The sequence below is a fragment of the Gobio gobio genome (genome assembly GCF_949357685.1).
Source record: "Gobio gobio genome assembly, chromosome: 3".
Lineage (NCBI taxonomy): Eukaryota > Metazoa > Chordata > Actinopteri > Cypriniformes > Gobionidae > Gobio > Gobio gobio.
In genome coordinates this window covers 15131063-15152339 of record NC_137099.1, presented here as the reverse complement: position 1 = coordinate 15152339, position 21277 = coordinate 15131063, and the positions used below count along the sequence as shown (strand labels likewise).

The following is a 21277-nucleotide window of genomic DNA, read 5'->3' as shown; positions in this document are numbered from 1 at the left end:
AAGAGTTTTACACTTTTTGCATCCTTTTCTTCAGAAAATCTTAAGATGATGTTTGTACTTACAAGCTTGTGTGTGTGTGTGTGTGTGTGTATGTTTGCATGAACACAGAGTCCCCGTACTTCACGTCAAAACCAAAGAGGTCGGTGATAACGGAAGTTGAGAAAACTGTGGAGCTTCAGTGTCAGGCCAAAGGTAAGCTCCGCCCACTGCCCCGCCCCTTCTAGAGACAGACAGCTGTGTTGCATCTATCAAATTACTGCAGCACCTCTGAATTTGACAACTTTAGAGTCATATAATACATGTCCTACATATTCTGCTGTTTTATAATCAGTCCCCTGCAGGAAACGATAATCTTTCATTGTCAGGAGTATAAAAAACTGCCAGCACTGGAACAAAAAAACCCACTTAACTTCCAGCGCACTACTTGTCAATCCCATGTATAATCTGAAAGTATCTTTTTAAAAGCATAATGTTCCAATTTCTGCACAATGTTATAGCATGTTCATGCTGTAAGAATGTCATGTGCTAAGTCAACCTGCTTTTATCATACCCGTTTGTCGCCTCCCAAATGTGACCTTTTCGCCATGCAAGCGCACCGCATTATTTGAATTCATCTTTATTTAATCGACTAAATAAGTGATTTGGGATAAGCGGTCAAGTACATTAGAAAAGGCGAACGAGACGCTAATGGTATTAGCTGTTAATTGGCGTCAGTGTTCAGACTACGTTAGGATCTAGCTAAAAGACATTAGGTATATCATTGACTCACAGGGCAATGGAGGGGTAGAATCCAAGTAGAAAATCCTTTTAACAAGCTGCGTAAATCTGACCTACATTTCAGCAACAAAGTGCCAAGTGTCTAAAAGTTAAACTTTTCATGACTTCTAACAAGGAAAAATTCATAAAGAGAGACCTCAAACGGTTCTTTCTTCTCCCCCTTTTTCTTTCGTAATATTTTTCTCCTTTATTTAACGGAAATCTGGACAGTTTCTCCTTCATGAAACTTTTGAAAACTACTGAGACTTTTTCCTCTTTTTTTTCCTTTTTTTTTGTACCTCTGCAATTTACACTTGCTGAGAATCTCGACTCGTTCTTTTTGCACTTCTGTAAGGGTGTGAAGCTGAGTTTGTGCGCACTTTGTCATAAACTGTCAGAAATTTAATTACAGCGAGCTTGTTTTTGACAGTCTTATTTTAACATCCTTGTCTTGCATCCCGTGGGTGTGACACGACTATCGACGCTGAGACTCCTCCATAGGAGGCGGGGTGGAGCGGATTCACGCTATTTGACCTTTTAAAGTGTTGAGCTGCAGGATTTATCCATGATATATTCTTTAATTTGCATATCATGATGAGCATATCATGAGTTCCTTCAGAGGAACTTAATTTACAATTATTGCTAATACATATAATTGGCGTTTTATTCATTTTCGCGCTCGCTTCTTGATTTCTCGCTCCCTCTCTCTTGATCTCCCTCACTTATCCTCCTCTCCAAATCTTCCCCTTTTTTGTCGGTGAAGCATGTCAAAATTTTATTGGAAGTTTAATCAATCAAAGCCAATTTATTAGATTAAATTTTCATTAATTAAACCAAAGTGTGCCCTGATGAAGGTCTATTGATGAAAACATTAACTTTGTGATAAATCAAACTGTGTGTGTGTGTGTGTGGGTGTGTGTGTCTTCTTTGGTAATACTTTTCTCATCTACCAGATGTCATATGTGTAAATTTACCCCTTACAAATTTGGTGTATATAAGGTTGGAATGAAATCTTTTTTTTTTTTTTTTTTTGAAAGAAGTCTCTTATGCTCACCAAGTATTTTAAATAAAAAAATACAGTAAAAACTGTAATATTGTGAAATATTACAATAAAAAACAGTAGTGTGACCAGTAGTGTGTGTGTGTGTGTGTGTGTGTGTGTGTGTGTACCCATATATATATATATATATATATATATATATATATATATATATATATATATATAACTGCAGGTACATTTGGTGTTTAAAGTTATTATTTATATCTGCTTTTTTAAATGCCTATATTTTTTATTATTTTAATGATGTGTTATTCGTTGTCATGGATCACAATATGTTACAGGCCATAACAATATAATATGTTCTTTTTATTATAAAATAAAAAGTGTCTTATGTAGCTGAAAATCATGATTTCTTGTTGTCTGAATTAGTCAATTGTGTAATCAAAATATTTTATTTTACTTTTCTTTTGGTAATATTTCATATCTTTTATTTCTAAAAGCCCTAAATAGTCATTTTCCTAATTCTCCCATATTAAATAGTTAAATAGTAAGATAAAATAACATTTATCTTATAAAAATGTGTCCAAAAATCTTGCGTAAATTCTGTTACCGTACCGTACTTTGCCTTTAAATTGGTGAAATTATCTCCCACTTCTATGTAAGATACAGGAAATTATGTCACTTTGCCTCACTGATAAGATCTGAAGCACTGAAAGGTATGTGTGCTCTCGCTCAGAAAATATTTTAATCTAAAAAGTTCTTACACTAAGAGTACCACAATATCAAAAGGAAAGCAGAATTTATCACTGATCACACAGTGGGTTGTCTAAAAGTTTTTTTAATCGTGATTTCATTAGTGCCATGTGCTCTAGCATTTATGCTAGCAAGTGGAGTTTTTGGCTAAGACGTTTTAAATTGTCATTTCTGTTACCGTCAAACTATGTTAGTGAAAGTTTTTTTTTTTTTTCTTAAAGGTGCCCTAGAATGCATTGATACACTATTTTAAACTGTTCTCTGATATCTACATAGAAGGTATGTTGCTTTGGTAAGGGCAAAAATACTCCAGATACGGTTTTAGATGTCCATTTACAACCCTAGGATTGGTCCCTAGAATGAAATGGTCTGTTTTTGCCTTATTTGGAAGGGTCATGAATAATAATATTGAGCTCTGCTCTGATTGGCTCTTTTCTGTAGCTCACAAAAGTGCAGTTATTCAGCAAACACAATCACAAACAGCACAAGCTTGCATGCACATGGTTGCCAGATTGCACATTTTAAGTAAAACACCGGATAGGATACGTAACAGATAAGATCTGATTGGGGGATTTAAATAACTGAAATCTGGCACTCTAATGCTCCTCTTTTTCCCCTCGAGTGCTTTTTGTTCAAGTTTTTATTTTTTAAGCTACATTTTAGTCTCGTCTTTTTCCGTCAACGATATTGCATGTTTAAATAGTCACAATAATCGTTTAAGGACGTTTGTGTCATCTCGTCTTGTCTTAATCATGAAAAAAAAGTCGTCAATGAACATTTTTAGTCAGAGCAAACTAACAACTTTGAATTAAATTGTTGCGGTATCCTGTTATAGATAAACATCAACCATGCCTGTTGACAGTTCTATTCTGTGGGAAGGGTATGAAAAGTGCTCACATCCCCTGCCCAGCCTGGAACATAACATTTATATCCATGATCTGCCGTTTTCACTATATTGTCCTCATCTTCACAATACCTGCAGAACTTCTGATGATTCGGCCGCGCAGGTCCACGTTAACACTGCCTGGCCTTGAACAGGGGCTGGTGGGCTACATGCAAATTTGGGGAGGCGTAAATATTAATTATCCCAACTGTTACGTCACAGTCGGTGTTATGTTGGAATTCGCCCGTTTTTCAGTGGTCTTTTCCAAGCACAAGATTTACACATGAAGGAGGAAACAATGGTGCGTGAGGCTCATTGTATGTTAGTTCCATGTACAGAACTGTCATTATTCAACTATGCCAAGGTAAATACAGTTTTCCATTCAAGGGCACCTTTAACTTTTTGAAATGCAAAATGTATCTCCAATTATAGAATCACTATAGAATCTGCTGAAATACCTTGTGATGCTTTATGTATTATTCAGGGATTCCCACACCGAAGCTGGAGTGGTTCAAAAATGCCGTCCCCCTCTCCACACTGAACAACCCTCGATACAAGCTTACCTCTTCTTCAATGGTTCTGCAAGTACGGAGAATTCAGCCGGACGATGCCGGAATATTCCAGTGCTTCGCTGAAAACATGGCCGGAGAAATCCAGGCACATACCAACTTGGTCGTCACAAGTAAGATGAATGGTTATTGGAACATTTCACCCAAAAATGCAATTCTGCCATCTACTCACCCGCATGTTATTCCACAAACCCATATCACTGATTGTCTTTTGATAGATATTTCACATTTATTGTTGTGCTTTTTTGGAGCTTGAGAGCCCCTAGTTACAATATGCTTTCATTGTGTGAACACAAGAAATTCTTCAAAATCTTATTTTTGTTCATGAGAAAAGGAAAGTCATATGGTTTTGGAACAACATGAGGGTGGGTAAATGATGACAGGATTTTCATTTTTTTTGAGTGAATCATTGCTTCAAGCTAATGGGAGGATGATGCATAAATAGAGCCATGGATGTTTTAAAAGTCAGTGATCTCGCTCTCTTTTCCTCTCAGTTGTGAATTGATCAGGGAGTTCAGAGACCCCTATTGATCTGTGTAATTAATCAGTGTCTACTGAGAGATCAACCCTTAACACACACACATACACACACACACCGCACTTAATCAACACCTCCAGCTCTCTCCTGCTTAGTCATCCTCATCTCTCTTTTGCTCTCATGTTTTATTTCAATTCACACCATTTTTTATTTAGTTTGAGAGTTTTAAAGTTAGGTACATTCATCATGTAAATAATTAACAAGTGAATAAGTTGAATAAATGAATGTTATAATAGTGGTGGTGTGATATTTATAGCTGCAGTTTGTTGACTCCAAATACTACATGTACGTATAAGCAGTGACCCCGGTTGCTTGAAAACTCTCACATAAAATGTATGAATTTCATTTAATTAAATATCAAAATATGAAACCAACCATCTGCAAACAAATAATGCTTGAGCATTCAAAAGTTTAAGGTCAGTACAAAAGACTCTCATGCTCTCTCATTTATTCGATAAAACTGTAAAACAGTAATATTGTGAAATTTACGTTTTTTTGTGGAAACGTGATAAAAAAATGTTTGGGGGGGGGTGTTCTTTTAATAATAGAACATTCAAAAGAACAGCATATATTTTTATAGGATTTTTCCCCCCTAGCAATGTAAAAGTCTTTACTGTCTTTTATCAGTTTGAATGCATCCTTGGTTTCTTTAAAAAAATATATATATTACTGACCCCAAACTTTTGAATGGTATTGTAACTAATTGTCACACAGATAGCATTTTTAAGTGTAAATAAATAATTTTGTGGCATCTAAAGATACTGTATGTTAGAGTAGGTGACATCTAAGACTATATTAAATTGTGGTCTGCTTTTTTCCCAATAATTATAAAAGATTTTTTGTTTTTTCACATTACAGCTCATATTAATTTAGTTTGTTTGAAAAATCAATTTGTCACACCGAAGGACAATTTGGATTAACATAAGTTTGAACACTATATCTATTGTGTTATCATTTAAAACCTAAATTATTTTTAAAGTCCCTGTAAAGTCAAAATTGAATAAGTGTTCTGAGTTTGTCACGCCACAGAAAAATGTGTTATTAACCACCAAGCCAAATTTAAATGATAAAAAAACACCAAGTAAATAAAATAGCTTATCAAAATCTTGAAAAAAATAAGCAGCATTCTGCTGTCTGCGCTAAAACCACGCCCACTCGCGGAAATGCTGCTGTGAGCCCACTAGACAACACTCATTGGTGGGCACGTACTGCTCATGATGGTACCAGATGTCGGCGGGACGGAAGGATGAAGAGGTCGGTTCGGCCCCATTCTGCAGCAGATTATCAGTGAATCCCAGTTGTCTCTGATGAAAGTTTATAGAACTATCAGGTGTAAAGTCACTGCAGAGGCAGTTGTTGGTGGTGATACTCAGCTCTCCATCAAGCTGCCTCTTCAAAGACTTAATCCACCTCTTCTTGATATCATCATTTTAGTTTTGTAAGCTGTTGTGTAAGTTATCGCAACCAGGTAATATGCATTTATATGACGAAGGCATAACTAGCTAGCAAACTGTTGGTTGTAGTAACTAACGGTACTGACAGTAACTCGCAATTGAGCGGCGAACTGATGCGAAAGTGCTCGTGATGATAGTGTTAGGGGAGGGGCTCAGTTAGCCTAGAAATCTAGATGCACCCTAGCAGCAGCAAATGTAATTTGCAGCCAGGGTCATCTAGCAACTCTCCGTTGGCTTGCGAGCTTGAAAAAACAAACTCTAGTCGGGCCAATCACATTGTGTATAGAGTTGGTGGGCAGGCTTAACATATTGACGGCAGAGTTGCGACGAATCTGCATGCATTCCCTGCAAAAGGCACGCCTGCATTCTCATATTCTTTTGGCAAAAGCGGCAACAGTCGTTGGGCCCCATTACCATAACATTTGTTGGCTTACAGGAATCTCTCCATCAAACTTTTCCACAACACACCATACGCGGAACACTCCCCCATGGACTAATTTCCATCGCTCTGACTATGTCGCCTTCTTCGTTGCTCTGGTTGGGTTGTAGCGATATCCTATTATGTGCAGAGGGAATTTGAAAGTCAACCGTTTATCCCGCCCCTCGGATTGAGCCCTGTCAATGGTGTGTTGCCAGACCCAACATCTTTATGTGGGTCTGGCTTGTCAGGCTAAGGCTCAGTGGCTCCAGTGCGTCATCGACAGTTATGATGGTGTTAGGGGAGGGGCCAGGCTCAGTGGCTCCAGTGCATCATCAAGCCACCATGTTAGCCCTGCCCAAAAAATCCAGAAAATGACACAGAAATGGTGAAAAACTGTTTAACAGTCTCCACAATTCAGTACTACACAGTTCACAGTCTTTGCGTTTCAGCAATACATTTCTAACATGTATAATGCGTTTAGAAACAAATCTCAGAATTGCCTTTACAGGGACTTTTAAGTGTCCAAAATACTTATTTGGATTTCTGACTCGCTTGTTTTCATGATAGGTGTGACACCATCTTTCACCACGCCCCCTTCTGACACCACTGTAACTGACGGAACGTCAGCTGTCTTCACCTGTGAGATATATGGTGCCCCCAAACCTGCCATTGTTTGGAGGAAAGGTACGTAAGATTACATTAATTTACACCATTACACGTTAAACATTTCAGCAGTTTCGTGACCAACCCCTGTGATTCTTGCAGGTTCTCAGGTGTTAGCGAGCGGATCGGTGCAGATGCCTCGTTTCACTCTGCTGGAGTCTGGAGGCTTACAGATACTACCCATAATGCTGAGCGATGCAGGGAACTACACATGTTTGGCGTCTAACTCTGAGGGACTGGTCAACGCCACCGTGGCCCTGACAGTCTTGAGTATGAAACTGTAATAGTGTGAATAATATGTTGTTTTTAATGACTTGAAAGGACAAACAAATTTAGCGTATTTGATATTCAGCACCGACAGGATTGCAGACAATTTCCAAACATGCCTTTTATCAGCAGTCATTGTTTGGCTTAATAGTGGCATTCATTAGCTAGGCTGATTGTAAAGGCATAGCAGAGCACAGTTTTTGTGAAATGTTAAGTCTTTTGCAGTAATTTCACACCGGAATAGTGTCATCCTTAAATCCCAAGGCCTCGGTTTATCTTGCTGTGCATGCTTAATGATGCTGATGTAGGTTTACGCTTGAGCGTGGGTGCGTGGAAGTGTCTAAGAGCATTTTTGACATCCAGCCTAAATAATGCTGTTTGCGGATTGGCCACTTAAAAGGAAGGCATGAAGTCTTTCAGATTAAAACTGCAGCATGTAATTTATGCACTGTTGGCAGCGCCAAATGGAATTTCAGAAAAACTACCCTCGTCTACATTGTTCAGACGAAAAGATAGTCCCGCCCCAAACTCACACCATTGGTTGAGTTGGAAGTTGACATGTCGGGCCGTACAGTGACGGTGTTTGCAACCTACAAATGGCTGACTTCTAGTTGTCAGTGCGCATTAAACTGGAAGATAGCTTTTTAATGTTAAAAAATATTACATGCATTAGCTTTAATCAAGTCAATTGGACCCAGTGGGTAATGTGTGTGAGAGAATTTGTTCATTTGCTTAGCCATACTATATGTTCATTGAGACGCAGTGTGAATATTCAAACGTTCATGCTTTGTAAATTTTATTCTGTGTAGCTAATGAAGCTGTCAGTGGGAATTACCTAATAGGGTTAAAAGAACTGTGAATAATGATGTTGGTAATGATTAAACTGTAGCGTGATTTTGTCCTAAACTGCATTTTATTAATCAGGTCGAACCTTCATTTCAACACCCCCTGAGGATCAGCGTGTCATTAAGGGAACTACCGCTGTGCTGAACTGCGCGGCAACCCACGACCCCAGAGTCACCGTCAGGTCAGAGCTTGAGATGATATGCATGTTGTGAAATATGTTTTGAACATTTCAATTTCAAAAACTTTGAAGCTCTGATAAGTCTACATTGGCGTTGGCTAATTAGCGAAGTCAAGTGTTACTCTTGCTGTTACTCATTGATCCTTGGTCAACATATTTTGTTGATCCTGGAACAACATTACTGCCTGAAAATGTAGTCCTAATCCTATCCCTACCCATAAGTTATCCCTAAAATCAGAGGGAAATGATAGGTGAATAACACTAATGCAGAAGCACCTAACCCTGGTTGTAAGCCTAAACTTACATAAACTGTAAACTTGTTCCTCAAATCTGATTGGTTGATTGGAATGTTGTTCCAAAATCAAGAAAGACGTTGATCCAAGAACATGTTGTACTTGGTGAAATCACGTTCACTGTTACTCAAGACCTCTAACATAACTTGTTCCTCTCCACTGGTGCTACAAACACGAATGATAGCTTAAATCATGCCACTTGAGTACTTTCTAAGCTATCTGAAGGTGTACTTGAGGTGGATAAACTATGATGGAAATGCTAAATATATTTCTACAGTAGATGCACATCGAAAATAGGTCACATGACTGAATAAAAAAAGTAAGCAGCAACCTAGCAACAATCCAGAACACCCTAGAAACCACATGACAATGGCCCTGGCAAATATTCACAATATTTTAGTTTTAATAACTCACGTAAATTGATCTTGCTTTAAGCAAACACTACCATTTAAAGGTCCGGGGGCAGTTTATTTATTGTTTTACTTTCTAAAGAAATTAATAATGATCATGGATGCATTAAATTGATCAAAAGTGAACGTATGTCCAATAAATGCGGTTCTTTTGAATTTTTTTATTCATCAAAGAATCCTGAAAAAAGAATCACAGTTTCCACAAAAATATTGAGCAGCACAACTGATTTCAAAATTGATCATAATAATAACTGTTTTTGAGCAGCAAATCAGCATATTAGAATGATTTCTGAAGGATCTTGTGACACTGAAGACTGGAGGAATGATGCTGAAAAATTCAGCTTTGCATCACAGGAATGAATTACATTTTTAAATATGTTCAAATAGACAACTTCTAAACTGTAATATTTAAATGTTTCTGTTTATTTCTTTATAAAGACAGTTTACCCTGTTTTTACCATATTATATAGTCTTTATCCACCTTGTTTAGGTCATTATCAAGCACATATGGCACAATCACAGTTGTTCTGTTTCAGGAGGCAAAGTGTGTTTTCTGCAGGTCTTTGGAGTGTGATATTTTTGGTGGATTATGAGTCATCATGAGTCTTATTTTCCTCAGATATACATGGAATAAAGGAACCAAGCCGTTAAGCGTGTCGACTGGTGGGCGAGTGTCAATGAAGGAAGGTTCACTCCACATCAGCCAGACGTGGTCCGGAGACATCGGAGATTACACCTGCAGGGTCAGCTCACCAGCTGGAAATGACTCGAAAACCGCCCGACTGGAAGTCATGTAAGCGGAAATAGACACATGCACACAGATCCTCGGCAACATGCAAGTTCGATACGAAACGCTCAGAAGCGACTACACTTGTACAGTACATGTGCACTCATTACTTATTGGAGTGCTATTGTAGGAGGAAGATGCTTGGATCCCAGCTGCGGCTCTGAAGCCAAGAGAACCATCCAAAAATGGGCTGTAATGATAGGACAGAGGATGGAGCAGCTGTGATTGTGTGAGTGTGTGTGTGTGCGTGTGTGTGTGTGTGGCGGGAGGAAGATAAAGGGAAAATGGAAGATAGGCCTGGTGCCCAAGGCCAAGATCATCTCCTTTGACGACTAGCCAGTGTTGCTATATTTCTGTGGCATCAGGAACTAATTAAACACACACACATACACGTGCTTAGATAATAATTACTGCTTCTAGATGGCTGGATGTTGTACTCCCACGGATTGTCATATGGATGGATGCAGAGGAAATATCATCGATCTTTGAAGTAGATGAAATGCACTGAGAAACACAAATGACAGCTTGTTTAATTGGATGCGTTTGAAAATATTATTCACAATCAGAAAGATACAAACCCAAAGTCTAAAAACATGTCTTTTGTGTCAAAAGCCTTGCATGTACAGTACCGTTCAAAGGTTTGGAGTCAGTAAGAACATGAGATCGCTGCAATAGCAAACGATCCAATCAATTCCCAATGGAAAAAATCAAGTCCTGTCATATATTTTTCCTTTCACTTGGATATACATCACAATAGGGAAGAACAGACCATCTCAAAATTCTGACTTTATATCTCACAATTCTGATTTTATAACACGCAACTGCTACTTTATATCACGCAATTCTGACTTTATAACACAATTGGGAATTATAAAGTCAGAATTGTGAGTTTATATCTCACAATTCTGACTTTATAACTCGCAATTGTGAGTTTATATCTAAAAAATGTAAACCCGCAATTGTGAGGGAAAAAAAGTCACAGTTATCTTTTCCATAGTTTTCAACATTGATTATAAAAAAAAATTGTTCACCATATTAGGATGACTCCCCCATCTGTCATTAGTCAGCCAAGCAGATAGCCCCATGCCATTGGTTGAGCCAAATGCTGCCGTGTTGCTACTTTTCAGGGAAATCAACCTACAAGCTTAAATTTTGTGCTTATAAGAAATTATGGTAACGCTTTAGTTTAGGGTCCAATTCTCACTATTAACTAGTTGCTTATTAGCATGCATATTACTATGATATTTGCTGTTTTTTAGTATCTATAAAGCACATATTAATGCCTTATTCTGCATGACCATATTTTACATCCCTTAATCCTACCCAGTACCTAAACTTAACAACTACCTTGCTAACTATTAATAAGCAGTAATTAGGAGTTTATTGAGGCAAAAGTAATAGCTAATGGTGAGAATTGGACTATAATCTAAAGTGTGACCGAAATTCTTTATATCCAAAAAAATTGTGCAGCTTGCGAAATCAAATCACAGCTCAACTTTGAAATATTACAAATCATCAATCATACAAAACATAACTCTAATAAACTGTGATTTACAAATGTGCTCACAGCACTGCACTATAACGCTATTCCTTTAGTACTACTTAACGGAACTCATAATAAAGCAATATTTAATTTAAGACACGCTAGTTTGAGAGAAAAAACGTGTTTCGGCAGACTTTAGAAAAAGACTCCTAACAGCTGACATTTAAATTATGAGATACAAATTGAAAACACATGCGATTTGAATAATTACAATAATACCTTTGACAGTCGCATTAAGATAACAGAGCACCACAATACACTCCTACCTTTAATATTACAGCCTGCAAACTCTGTTGAAAGAAAACTCATCAGACGGTTGAAGGAGAGGCAATGCTTCACATGCTAATGTGATTTCACAGGCGTTCAAGTTAATCTCATGCAGTGGACAGGTCCTCTTATTACCAAATGTTAGACGATGGCTGAGCAGTTCCTTGCTTTAAACAATATTAGATGTTATTGCATATTTAGGCTGCTGTGACAGATGGGCAAAAAGCTCTTATACACATATTACAAGCATCTGCAAAGGACATAATTGCATTATGTGATATTGTAATGTAGTTTTCATAAATGTAATGTTGTTGAAGAAACAGTGGAACTTTTGATCGTGTAACATAGTGGAAAGTAATGTTAAAGGCTTAGTTCACACAAAAATGAAACTTCTGTCATAATTTACCCAACCTCATTTTGTTCCTCATGATTTACTACATTTTGTGGAAAAACAAAAGATGTCCATGCTGCTCTTTTACAGTACATGCTCCAAAAATAACCAAAAAAGCACATAAAAAGTATCTCACATTATTCAAAATATCTTCTATTGTGTTCCATGCAATATATAAAATAATACAGGCTAGGAATGACATGAGGGGTAGTAAATGAAGACAGAATGTTGAATTTTGTATCACTATTCCTTTAAAGGGGTCATGAATTGAGAAATCAACTTTCTCTAGAGCGTTTGATATATAAAAGGTCATGTTAATATAATAATATCCTGTAAGTTTCCGAGCAGAAAACTTCCTTGTTAGACAAAGAAAAGCTTTTATTGACACCAGGCCCAGCAAACGATCGATTTCAGACGTCATCGTGTGGTGAAACAGCGCCTCAACAGAAAAAGAACAACTCCTGATTCTGTAGCCACGCCCATCGACTCGTGCCTGAGATGATATAGGTCTGCATAGAGCTAAACCGCATCGAACGTTTAAGCAATAAAAATACCACATAAGCTTCATTCGGATTCCAATATTATGAATGCATGGGTGAACTTTATTTTTAATGAATATCCAGCTCATGTGGGGAAGACCTTGTGCGTCTGTTCTTTCATTTCACCACGGATTCGTTTGTAAACAAGAGACTGTATTTGCAGACAGGATGAGATTACATGAATGAATGAAGCACCACACTTATGTGAGTTACAGATCGTATTGATTATGTGTACATGTCTAACTGAACATACCTTAGCACGCTGTCAAAGGCTGATGAATCCTTTATTTGTGGTGTTGTTGGTTCATTGCGATTCGAGATCAGACTCGGACATGTATGGGCCAGTGCTCGCAAAGCCCAACGTCCCGGGGCTATGTGTTTTTATGTGCTTTGTGTTTTTTATCTTAAATAATGAAATAACATTCCTTTCTTGATGTGCGTTGTTCACTCTCTTGACTTGAAGGGTGCGCATGTGTGAGTGTGTGTACGGTTTACAGTTATATTCACCGATCGGGCGGGCCAAGTAATAAAAAAAAAACATTCCAATCAATCGCGGGTGGATGAGAGATAAATCATTGTGTTTGTTTGATAAATACATTTTGCGAGCCGTAGATTCATTCCAGTTGCCGTTTCCCCACACGCTTTCAAAACAATTCCCACATATACTAACAGGGGAGCAGAAGCTCATTAAATGTGCAAATCTTATCCAATTCTAGCTCTGGGCGTTTACTTCTAAGTCTTCAGTGCGGAACGCCCATCAAAACCGATCGTTTCTTGAGAGAGCCTCAAAACCAGGGCAGAAAATAGCCTATTATTAATTCATTATGATGTTTTTGAATGTAAAAACCACACGAAAGTCATAAGTTGACCTCAGACAACAGTATAACATTTTTTAAAAAGCCAGTTCATGACCCTTTTAATATTACAGTATTTGTGATTGAATGATGTATTTTAGCTGTTAACACAATGTTTTTTTAAGCCAACAGTTTTTATTATTTTTGTGATTCATTAACTCTTTTAACACAAGAAATGGAAATTAAAAATTCTACTTGGTAACAAAAAAAAACATACTTTTTGTCAAAGAATCTTTTTATACCCAGATCTTTTTAAGATCCCACAAACCCCTTGCAGCCATGAAGAATGCTTTTTGCTTGCAGAAGTTTTTCTTTTGAGTGATAATGCTTCTATCTACCCACCATTTGTCCTCCACGGAACCCCAGAAGCACAGGTTTGAAAGTGCAAACTGCAACAAAGACACAAATCTACAAAGTGACTTACATGTATTTGAACATATTAGCCTAAAGGCAGTTTATGCTATTTAAGTCTAGCATCTCTATTACTATTGCTGATAGTTAGGGTGAGGGATTTGAACTCATAACCCTAATAAACGTAACTCTTCCTACACTGTTTGTGCAACAGACATGAATTATACCTCAAACTTGACTTGACTTAATTTGAAAGCTGTCTAAAAAAATCTGAAGTCCTAGAATAGTTTTGCATGAGAAAGAGCAACATTTAAAGACTAATCATTAAAATGTATTAGGATAAATTGCACAAAGGAAATTGTGTATTGATTTGAATTTGAATCTGATTTTGAATTACTGTGTTTTTGATCAAATAAATGCAGCCTTGATGAGCATGAGAGAATTTAAAATCTTACTGACCCTAAACGTTTGAACGGTACTGTTCATGTTTACGATAATGCTGTCAAATTGATTAATCCCGATTAATCGCATCCAAAATAAAAGTTTGTGTTTACATAATATATGTGTGTGTACTGTGTATAATTATTATGTATATTTGAATACACACACATACATGTATATATTTAAGAAATATTTGCATGTATGTATGTATGTATATATATATATATATATATATATATATATATATATATATATATATATATATATATATATATATATATATATTTAAAAAATCTTAGATATATACACGTATATGTGTGTTTATTTATATATACATAATAATTAAACACTGTACACACACATATATTATGTAAACATAATGTCATTCCAAACCCGTAAGAGTTTCGTTGATCTTTATCTTCAAGCCCCAGAAAGTTAGTAAAGACATCATTAAAGTAATCAATGTGACTCCAGTGGTTTAACCACAATTTTATGAAGTGAGTGCCTTGTATTCGCAAAAAAAAACATAATTTACCTCTTTATTTACAAGATATTCTTCTCCAGTGCGCAATCACGAGTGCACTACGACACATGCGTGTTTTGTTGAAGCGAGAGCAGACGTTGGTGGAACACGCTTTGGAGATGGATATTTTGTAAATAAAGTGGTAAATTATGCTTTTTTAAACAAAGCACTCATGTGGCTTTATAAAATTGAGATTAAACCACTGGAGTCATATGAATTACTTTAATGATGTCTTTACTACCTTTCTGGAGCTTGAAAGTGGTAGTTGCATAGCTGTCAATGGAGGGACAGAAAGCTCTCAGATTTCATCAAAAAGATTTGTGTTCTGAAGATGAACGAAAGTCTGGTTTACTGGTTTGGAATGATATGAGGGTAAGAAATTAATGACAATTTTATTTTTGCGGTAAACTATCCCTTTGACCTGTTCAATTAACAGGACCTGGGACAATTTTTTTTAATAATTTGCATTTTAAATTTGTTTGAATGTATATGCATATTTTGTCTCTTTATTTGATTATCTCTGTCTTTTAGAGAACTTCCCCATTCTCCACGTAACCTGCAGGTGTCTCTGAATGAGACTGACAGCAGGACAGTTCTTCTGTCATGGGTTCGGCCCTTTGATGGGAACAGCCCTCTCCTGCATTACATCATTGAGCTCTCTGAGAACAGTAAGTGTGTGTGTGTGCTATTTCTATGAGATTTGGCATATGGTTTATTAAACCTAATGCACCTTAGCTGCAGCTTTCAATTAAGCTGGTTTGCAGCCAGTGGATTCCACTGAGGAAGTTCTTTCTCCTTTACCGCTCGCTGTCTTCCTCCCTGAGCTCTAAAAACAGACAGACAGGCTGAAGTGGGTGTGAATAAAAGAGAAATGGAAGCTGATTGTAATGGAGGGTATAGTGGGATGAGGTTTGTTTTCACTGTATTATGCCAAGACTTTGTTATTGGTCGAAGATGAATGCTGGAAGAGATAGTGACAGGAAACACAGAGAGAGAGAGAGAGAGAGAGAGAGAGAGAGAGATTGATTTATGTATCGTCTAAGTAAAAACAATAAAAAAAAAGTGAGTTGCTGGATGCCTAATAAACACCAAGACCACTTTCTCCTCAAATACACACAAACACACAGTTGATTTTCAGTAAATCCAAATGATCACACACCCTTTTTTGATTGTGTGTGTGTGTGTGTGTGTCTGTGTTTATGTCTGTGTCTGTCTGTCTGTCTGTGTCTGTGTCTGTGTCTGTGTCTGTGTCTGTGTCTGTGTCTGTGCGTGCGTGTGTGTGTGTGTGTGTGTGTATTCATATGCGTCCCTGTGGCTTAATATTTACTATTCCTGTTGAATGTGTGATTTATTTCTGCAGTTGCTCATAGTTTCTGTCTTCTTTTCTCTTGGGTCTGCTTGAGTGGTTTCACCATCTAAATTGTTCATTGATCTGATTCCCATCATTTTTAATGTACTGCAAGCGCACACACAAACACACACTCTCATATATTGGGTGTTGTGGGCAATAACGCCTCCAGAATAAACAACACCGCTGTCAAATTCATCATTTACCCAAGTGCTGTAAAGAAAGAGATAATTCAAACAACTGATAATAAATCAAGTAAAATATGTAAAATAAAAACAATACTCCCCTTTGACAGTCAATTTTACCTGTTGTCTTTAGAAGTGAGAAATAATCTAGTAAGAATAAATAAATCTGGTAAAAGCAGCCATGTTGTCCTTACTCTTTCTCATTACATTTATAGGTAACACTTTAGAATAATGGTAGAATGAATAGGTAACTATGCATGAAGTAATGCAGGACAAATGAGTAGTACTAACACTTCGGCTACTACTATTAACTAATATGGAAACAAGCTTAACTAATTAGTAAGTCATATAAAATTAAGGACTATATAGTTCCGTATTAGGTAATCAATAATTACTAAATGAGATTGTCCTCATTATGAACTAATAAATAGCTGATAAATTATTAAAAATTAGAAATTAATTACTCATCACAACATTATTGTGTGTCTGAAATGTAATCAATCATCTTTTTTACTCTGAATATAGTCATAAAATGCATCACTTATTAGGAACTACTATGTAGTGACTAAAGTGACTAATGATGATGAATAATGAATGATGCTCTCATTGTTGTGCCATCACCATTTAGTGACGTCATTGTATGGTAGTGTTGAAGTCAAGACCACCTCATCTGAGACCAAGTCCAGACCAAGACCAATGTGTGTTGAGACCAAGACAAGACCAAGATTTTGAGGGTTTGAGACCAAGACCAAGGCAGGACGAGACCGAGTAAAGACCAAGACCAGACAGCACTCCTTAAGTTTATAAAGATCCACATTACCGCCTGAGAAATTGCTTATTTTTAATCAATAAATATAATTAGAATAAAACACTATATTTAGAGCTGTTATACCAATCAAATGAAATCATTAAAAACAAAATTCATCTTTGCACTGGTGGTGGTACAGAAGATTCATCTGAATTGGTAAATTACAAATGCATAAATAATGTTGAGAATAATGTTTTAATTTTTTTTTTATTGAATGTTTGTGTGAAAGCAATAACATGTTTGCAGTCATGCTCAAATTTGTGAAAATAGCTCTCTTGCTCTTGTGATATTGCATAATTATATAACATGTTATAACATACAAATCCAGATCTCATTCAAATAGTTTTTTGCAACAATATCTTGCATTTTGTGAGCATTTGTACTAATTTTGGTGACATTTTTGACACAGTCCCTCATTTCTGAACCGGCACAATAAATAAATCAAAGTAGAAATAAGTTGTTAATTGCATCTGAAGCAATAAGTTTTACATGCAATCTCATTAATGATGCTAATAAATAAATCAGACAATGCACCAGCAATTTAGTAGTATCCCAGCAGAAACAAAATCCCAAATCCTCTGAGTCTGAGACAGAGACAAGACCAAGACCTTCTAAAAATGGTTTTAAGACCGGTCTCAAGACCAAGACCGGTCTCGAGTACTACAACACTATTGTATGGTCTGGGAAAACTAAAGTTGTATTTTGGTCGGTCACAGCGCCTTTATTGGTTGTTTTTGATCCGTTTTTACAAATTAAGCACTGCCCTCAGGCTAACCTACATCACAAATTATGTAAATGTTTGATACGAACATTGTTTTGCACTGTACAGTATGCATGACTTATTCAATAGTATGTTAAGATGGATGAAGGAAACTTTATTTTATCTGATTGTTGTTCTTGACAGATTCTCCATGGAAAGTCTACATGGCTGATGTTAGCCCTACACTTACTAGTTTGCAAGTAATTGGTCTAACGCCTGCAAGAACGTACCAGTTCAGAGTTTGTGCTGTCAATCAGGTGGGACGCGGGCAGTACAGCGCTGAGACGAACAGGTAAGCAGTCACAAGCTAACATCTTGCTTAGCATATCGATTATGCTAAGCAAGTCAACAGCCTACTAGCTTAGCATATCGCTAACTGGTTAACAGTGTTGGGTAACGAGTTACAAAATAACGGATTACAGTAACGATATTACTTTTTTGGGTAACGAAGTAAAGTAACGCATTACACTAAAAATATTGGTAACTACACTACTTTACTAGACTATAGGAACACGCTTTCCTGCGTTACTCAAGCCGTGTTTGCCTATGTGTAAAGATCTGATATGTTTAAGTGCTGCGTGCACCGTTGCCATAGAGCAGTGTTTCCCAACCGAGGTGCCGTCTGACAAGAGCAGGGGTGCCGTGTAAAAGTCCTTCAAATTCTCTCTTTGTAAACTTTGTTCAATTCATGCGAGTGCTGCCGTATGTTTGAATAAGACCACTCATTTTCGCCGTCATCACAAATGAGAAGTCACGCGCGCTGTGAGAAGATTTTTTGTCTGTGCACTCATCCGAAAGCGCGCACACGTCTCACAGTGCGCAAATATTGAGTTCTCTTTCAAGTTTTGCTCTTGAACGGACAAACTCACACAAAAACTATGTCAACATGCCCATCTTGATGAGTATCCTAGCAGACATAGTCTGTATATGCCTTAAAACGACGCATATCCGAGCATTAGGTCTTAAAGGGGCAGAAGGATTAGGTCTTAAAGGGGCAGTAGCCTTTACTGCTGTCTGTTTAATGTCAAACAACAAAAGACAAGGACATCACTCACTGCTCTTGATTGAATAGATTTTGTAAATTGAATAGGATTAATCTTTAATTTATACAGTCAAATATGCAATGTTATTTTACATTTGATCAATTTCTGTACCTTAAAACTAATGTTAGACATACCTGAAAAACCTGAAAAGCATTGTTTATTTTATTAGTGTCTTTGCTCAATAGTATTTATTTGTGCTGCTGCTTGTATTTAAATCATTTGTTCTTATTATTTTCTTTATCTTTATTTGACAGTAGTCCTTTTTGTTTGTTTGGGGAAACACTGCCATAGAGCCATATGATATTTGTCCATATATCTACATGGTAAATTAAGAAATGGGAAAGTAAAGTAATAAGTAGTGAAGTTACTTTTCAAATACAGTAACTAGTAAAGTAATCTCATTACAATTTACAGATGTAACTAGTAACTAATTACTTTTTTTGAGTAACTACCCCAACACTGCTGATTAAGTAAAGCTCTATTATAACTAGAACAAGATAAATGTTTTTGATCAGGAATTGAGGAAGGGGAAATGGATCTTGCATGACAATGGCATTGAATTGCAGGAGCTAACTGGGCCATGGTAATGAGCTAAACCCCGATTCCTTGATTGTAGCAATCCCGTTTCCAGGCTAACCCAAAATCCTTTGAATCCTGTTGTAACTAACATAGCCAGTCAAGCAGATTGGAACTTGTAATTTTCTCCAACTCTTGCCATTTTTGTGTGTCCGACACACGCACACACATGTCCTCAGTCAGTTAGAGAGAATGTTATTAAATGTGAGGACAAGATTTGAACCCTATCAAAAGAAAGGCTGATTGTAATTGAATTACATGAGAGCTTTCATCACTGGCTCTGATTGTGAGCCATTATGACACATGGGCAGAAAAAAATCGCTCCCATATCCAGGAACACTATGAAGGTGTGAGAAATAGCATTTCTCAAAGCCAATTCCACACGGTGAAAGAATGTCAAAAACAAGCTTGGCTGGAGGGAAGGACACTTCAGCACACACAGAGGCTACTGCATTTTATGCGCTCTATTTTGTTTTGTGAATTTTTATTCGCACATACATTGGCCCACATCACAATGACTGCATTCCAAATTGAACCAAATCACTCAAAGAACTTAAAAGTCCTGAAAAGTTCAAATGGCTATTTTTCAAGCACTAAGACACATGCCAAGCACTCTTTGCTAAACGGCAGGAAAAAGGGCCTGCTCAATCACCAAGGACATGTTGAAAAAGCTTGTCATGCTGTTTTCTAGTTCTTAGCTTTCATTTGAAGCCAGTCTTTATTACACCGACACTGCTAGTTTATATTCAATGGTACAATTTGAGCCAAAGACTCCCTCTGCTCTCATATGTGAAATGCTTTGGTAGGTGCTGAAGTGGAATGTTTTTTATTCACTCAATATTTTTTATTCATTCAAAGTTCAGCGCTGTATTTAATGCTAAGTTAACAGTTCTGATAGATAATAAATACTTAATACTATAATAATGCATTTTGTTTCAGGTATTAATTTGTAGTTTGCTCACTCTGACCCTACAGAAATGCTCAAAAGTGTATTCTATTTAAATATTTTAAATTCATATTACATTTTTCTAATCAATTTATATAATCAAATATTTAATTTTGATTTAACTTTATTAATTAAAAGTCGGTAAGTAGTTTGTTTTTATGCTACTATTCAAAAGTTAGTTACTTTTATTCAGCAAGGATTCTGTTTGAAATTCTGTTGAAAACTGTTCTTTTGAATGTTTTTGAAAGAAATTAATACTTTTATTCAACAAGGACACATGTTAAATTGACCGAAAGGGACAGTGTGGCGAGGTGGACGAGCGAGAGACATGGGAGGAGCGAGCGAGATCGGTGTGCGTGATTGAGAATGAACGTCACCTGCGAGGCACACCGGTCTCGAGTTCCCTCATGAGAGGACTCGAGACCGGTGTGCCTCGCAGGTGACGTTCATTCTCAATCACGCACACCGATCTCGCTCGCTCCTCCCATGTCTCTCGCTCGTCCACCTCGCCACAGACAGTAAAGACTTTTACATTGTTAAAATGTATTTTAAATAAATGCTGTTCTGACGAAGTTTCTATTAATCAAAAATCCTGAAAAAATGTATCATGGTTTCCACAAAAATATTAAGCAGCACAACAGATTTCAACATTGATAATAAAAATACATGTTTCTTGAGCAGCAAATCAGCATGATTTCTGAAGCATCATGTATCTGTATTGTGTATATATTTTTTATCAATTGACAGACCTAATTACAGTACTTGAGACTTCACTTTGACACGTTGTCACTTGTGACTTGTCAGATCTGATGACTGTATTCATTCTTTCACAGTCTTTTTTTCTGCTTTTTTGGACAGATGCAATGTGCACAGATTTATCTGTT

The 21277-nt window shown here is 36.9% G+C and overlaps 1 protein-coding gene across 1 annotated transcript in view; it reads left to right on the top strand.

The window, feature by feature from the left end:
• sdk1b (sidekick cell adhesion molecule 1b) overlaps positions 1–21277 on the top strand; it is a gene marked incomplete at its 3' end in the record, with an annotated part of 336422 nt that overhangs the window by 217195 nt on the left and 97950 nt on the right. Inside the window, exons 9-16 of the mRNA XM_079811264.1 lie at positions 109–192; positions 3877–4074; positions 6942–7058; positions 7140–7307; positions 8229–8331; positions 9651–9824; positions 15259–15395; positions 17973–18120. Coding sequence (XP_079667390.1) covers positions 109–192; positions 3877–4074; positions 6942–7058; positions 7140–7307; positions 8229–8331; positions 9651–9824; positions 15259–15395; positions 17973–18120 — 1129 coding nt within the window. The remainder of the gene's footprint in view (positions 1–108; positions 193–3876; positions 4075–6941; positions 7059–7139; positions 7308–8228; positions 8332–9650; positions 9825–15258; positions 15396–17972; positions 18121–21277) is intronic.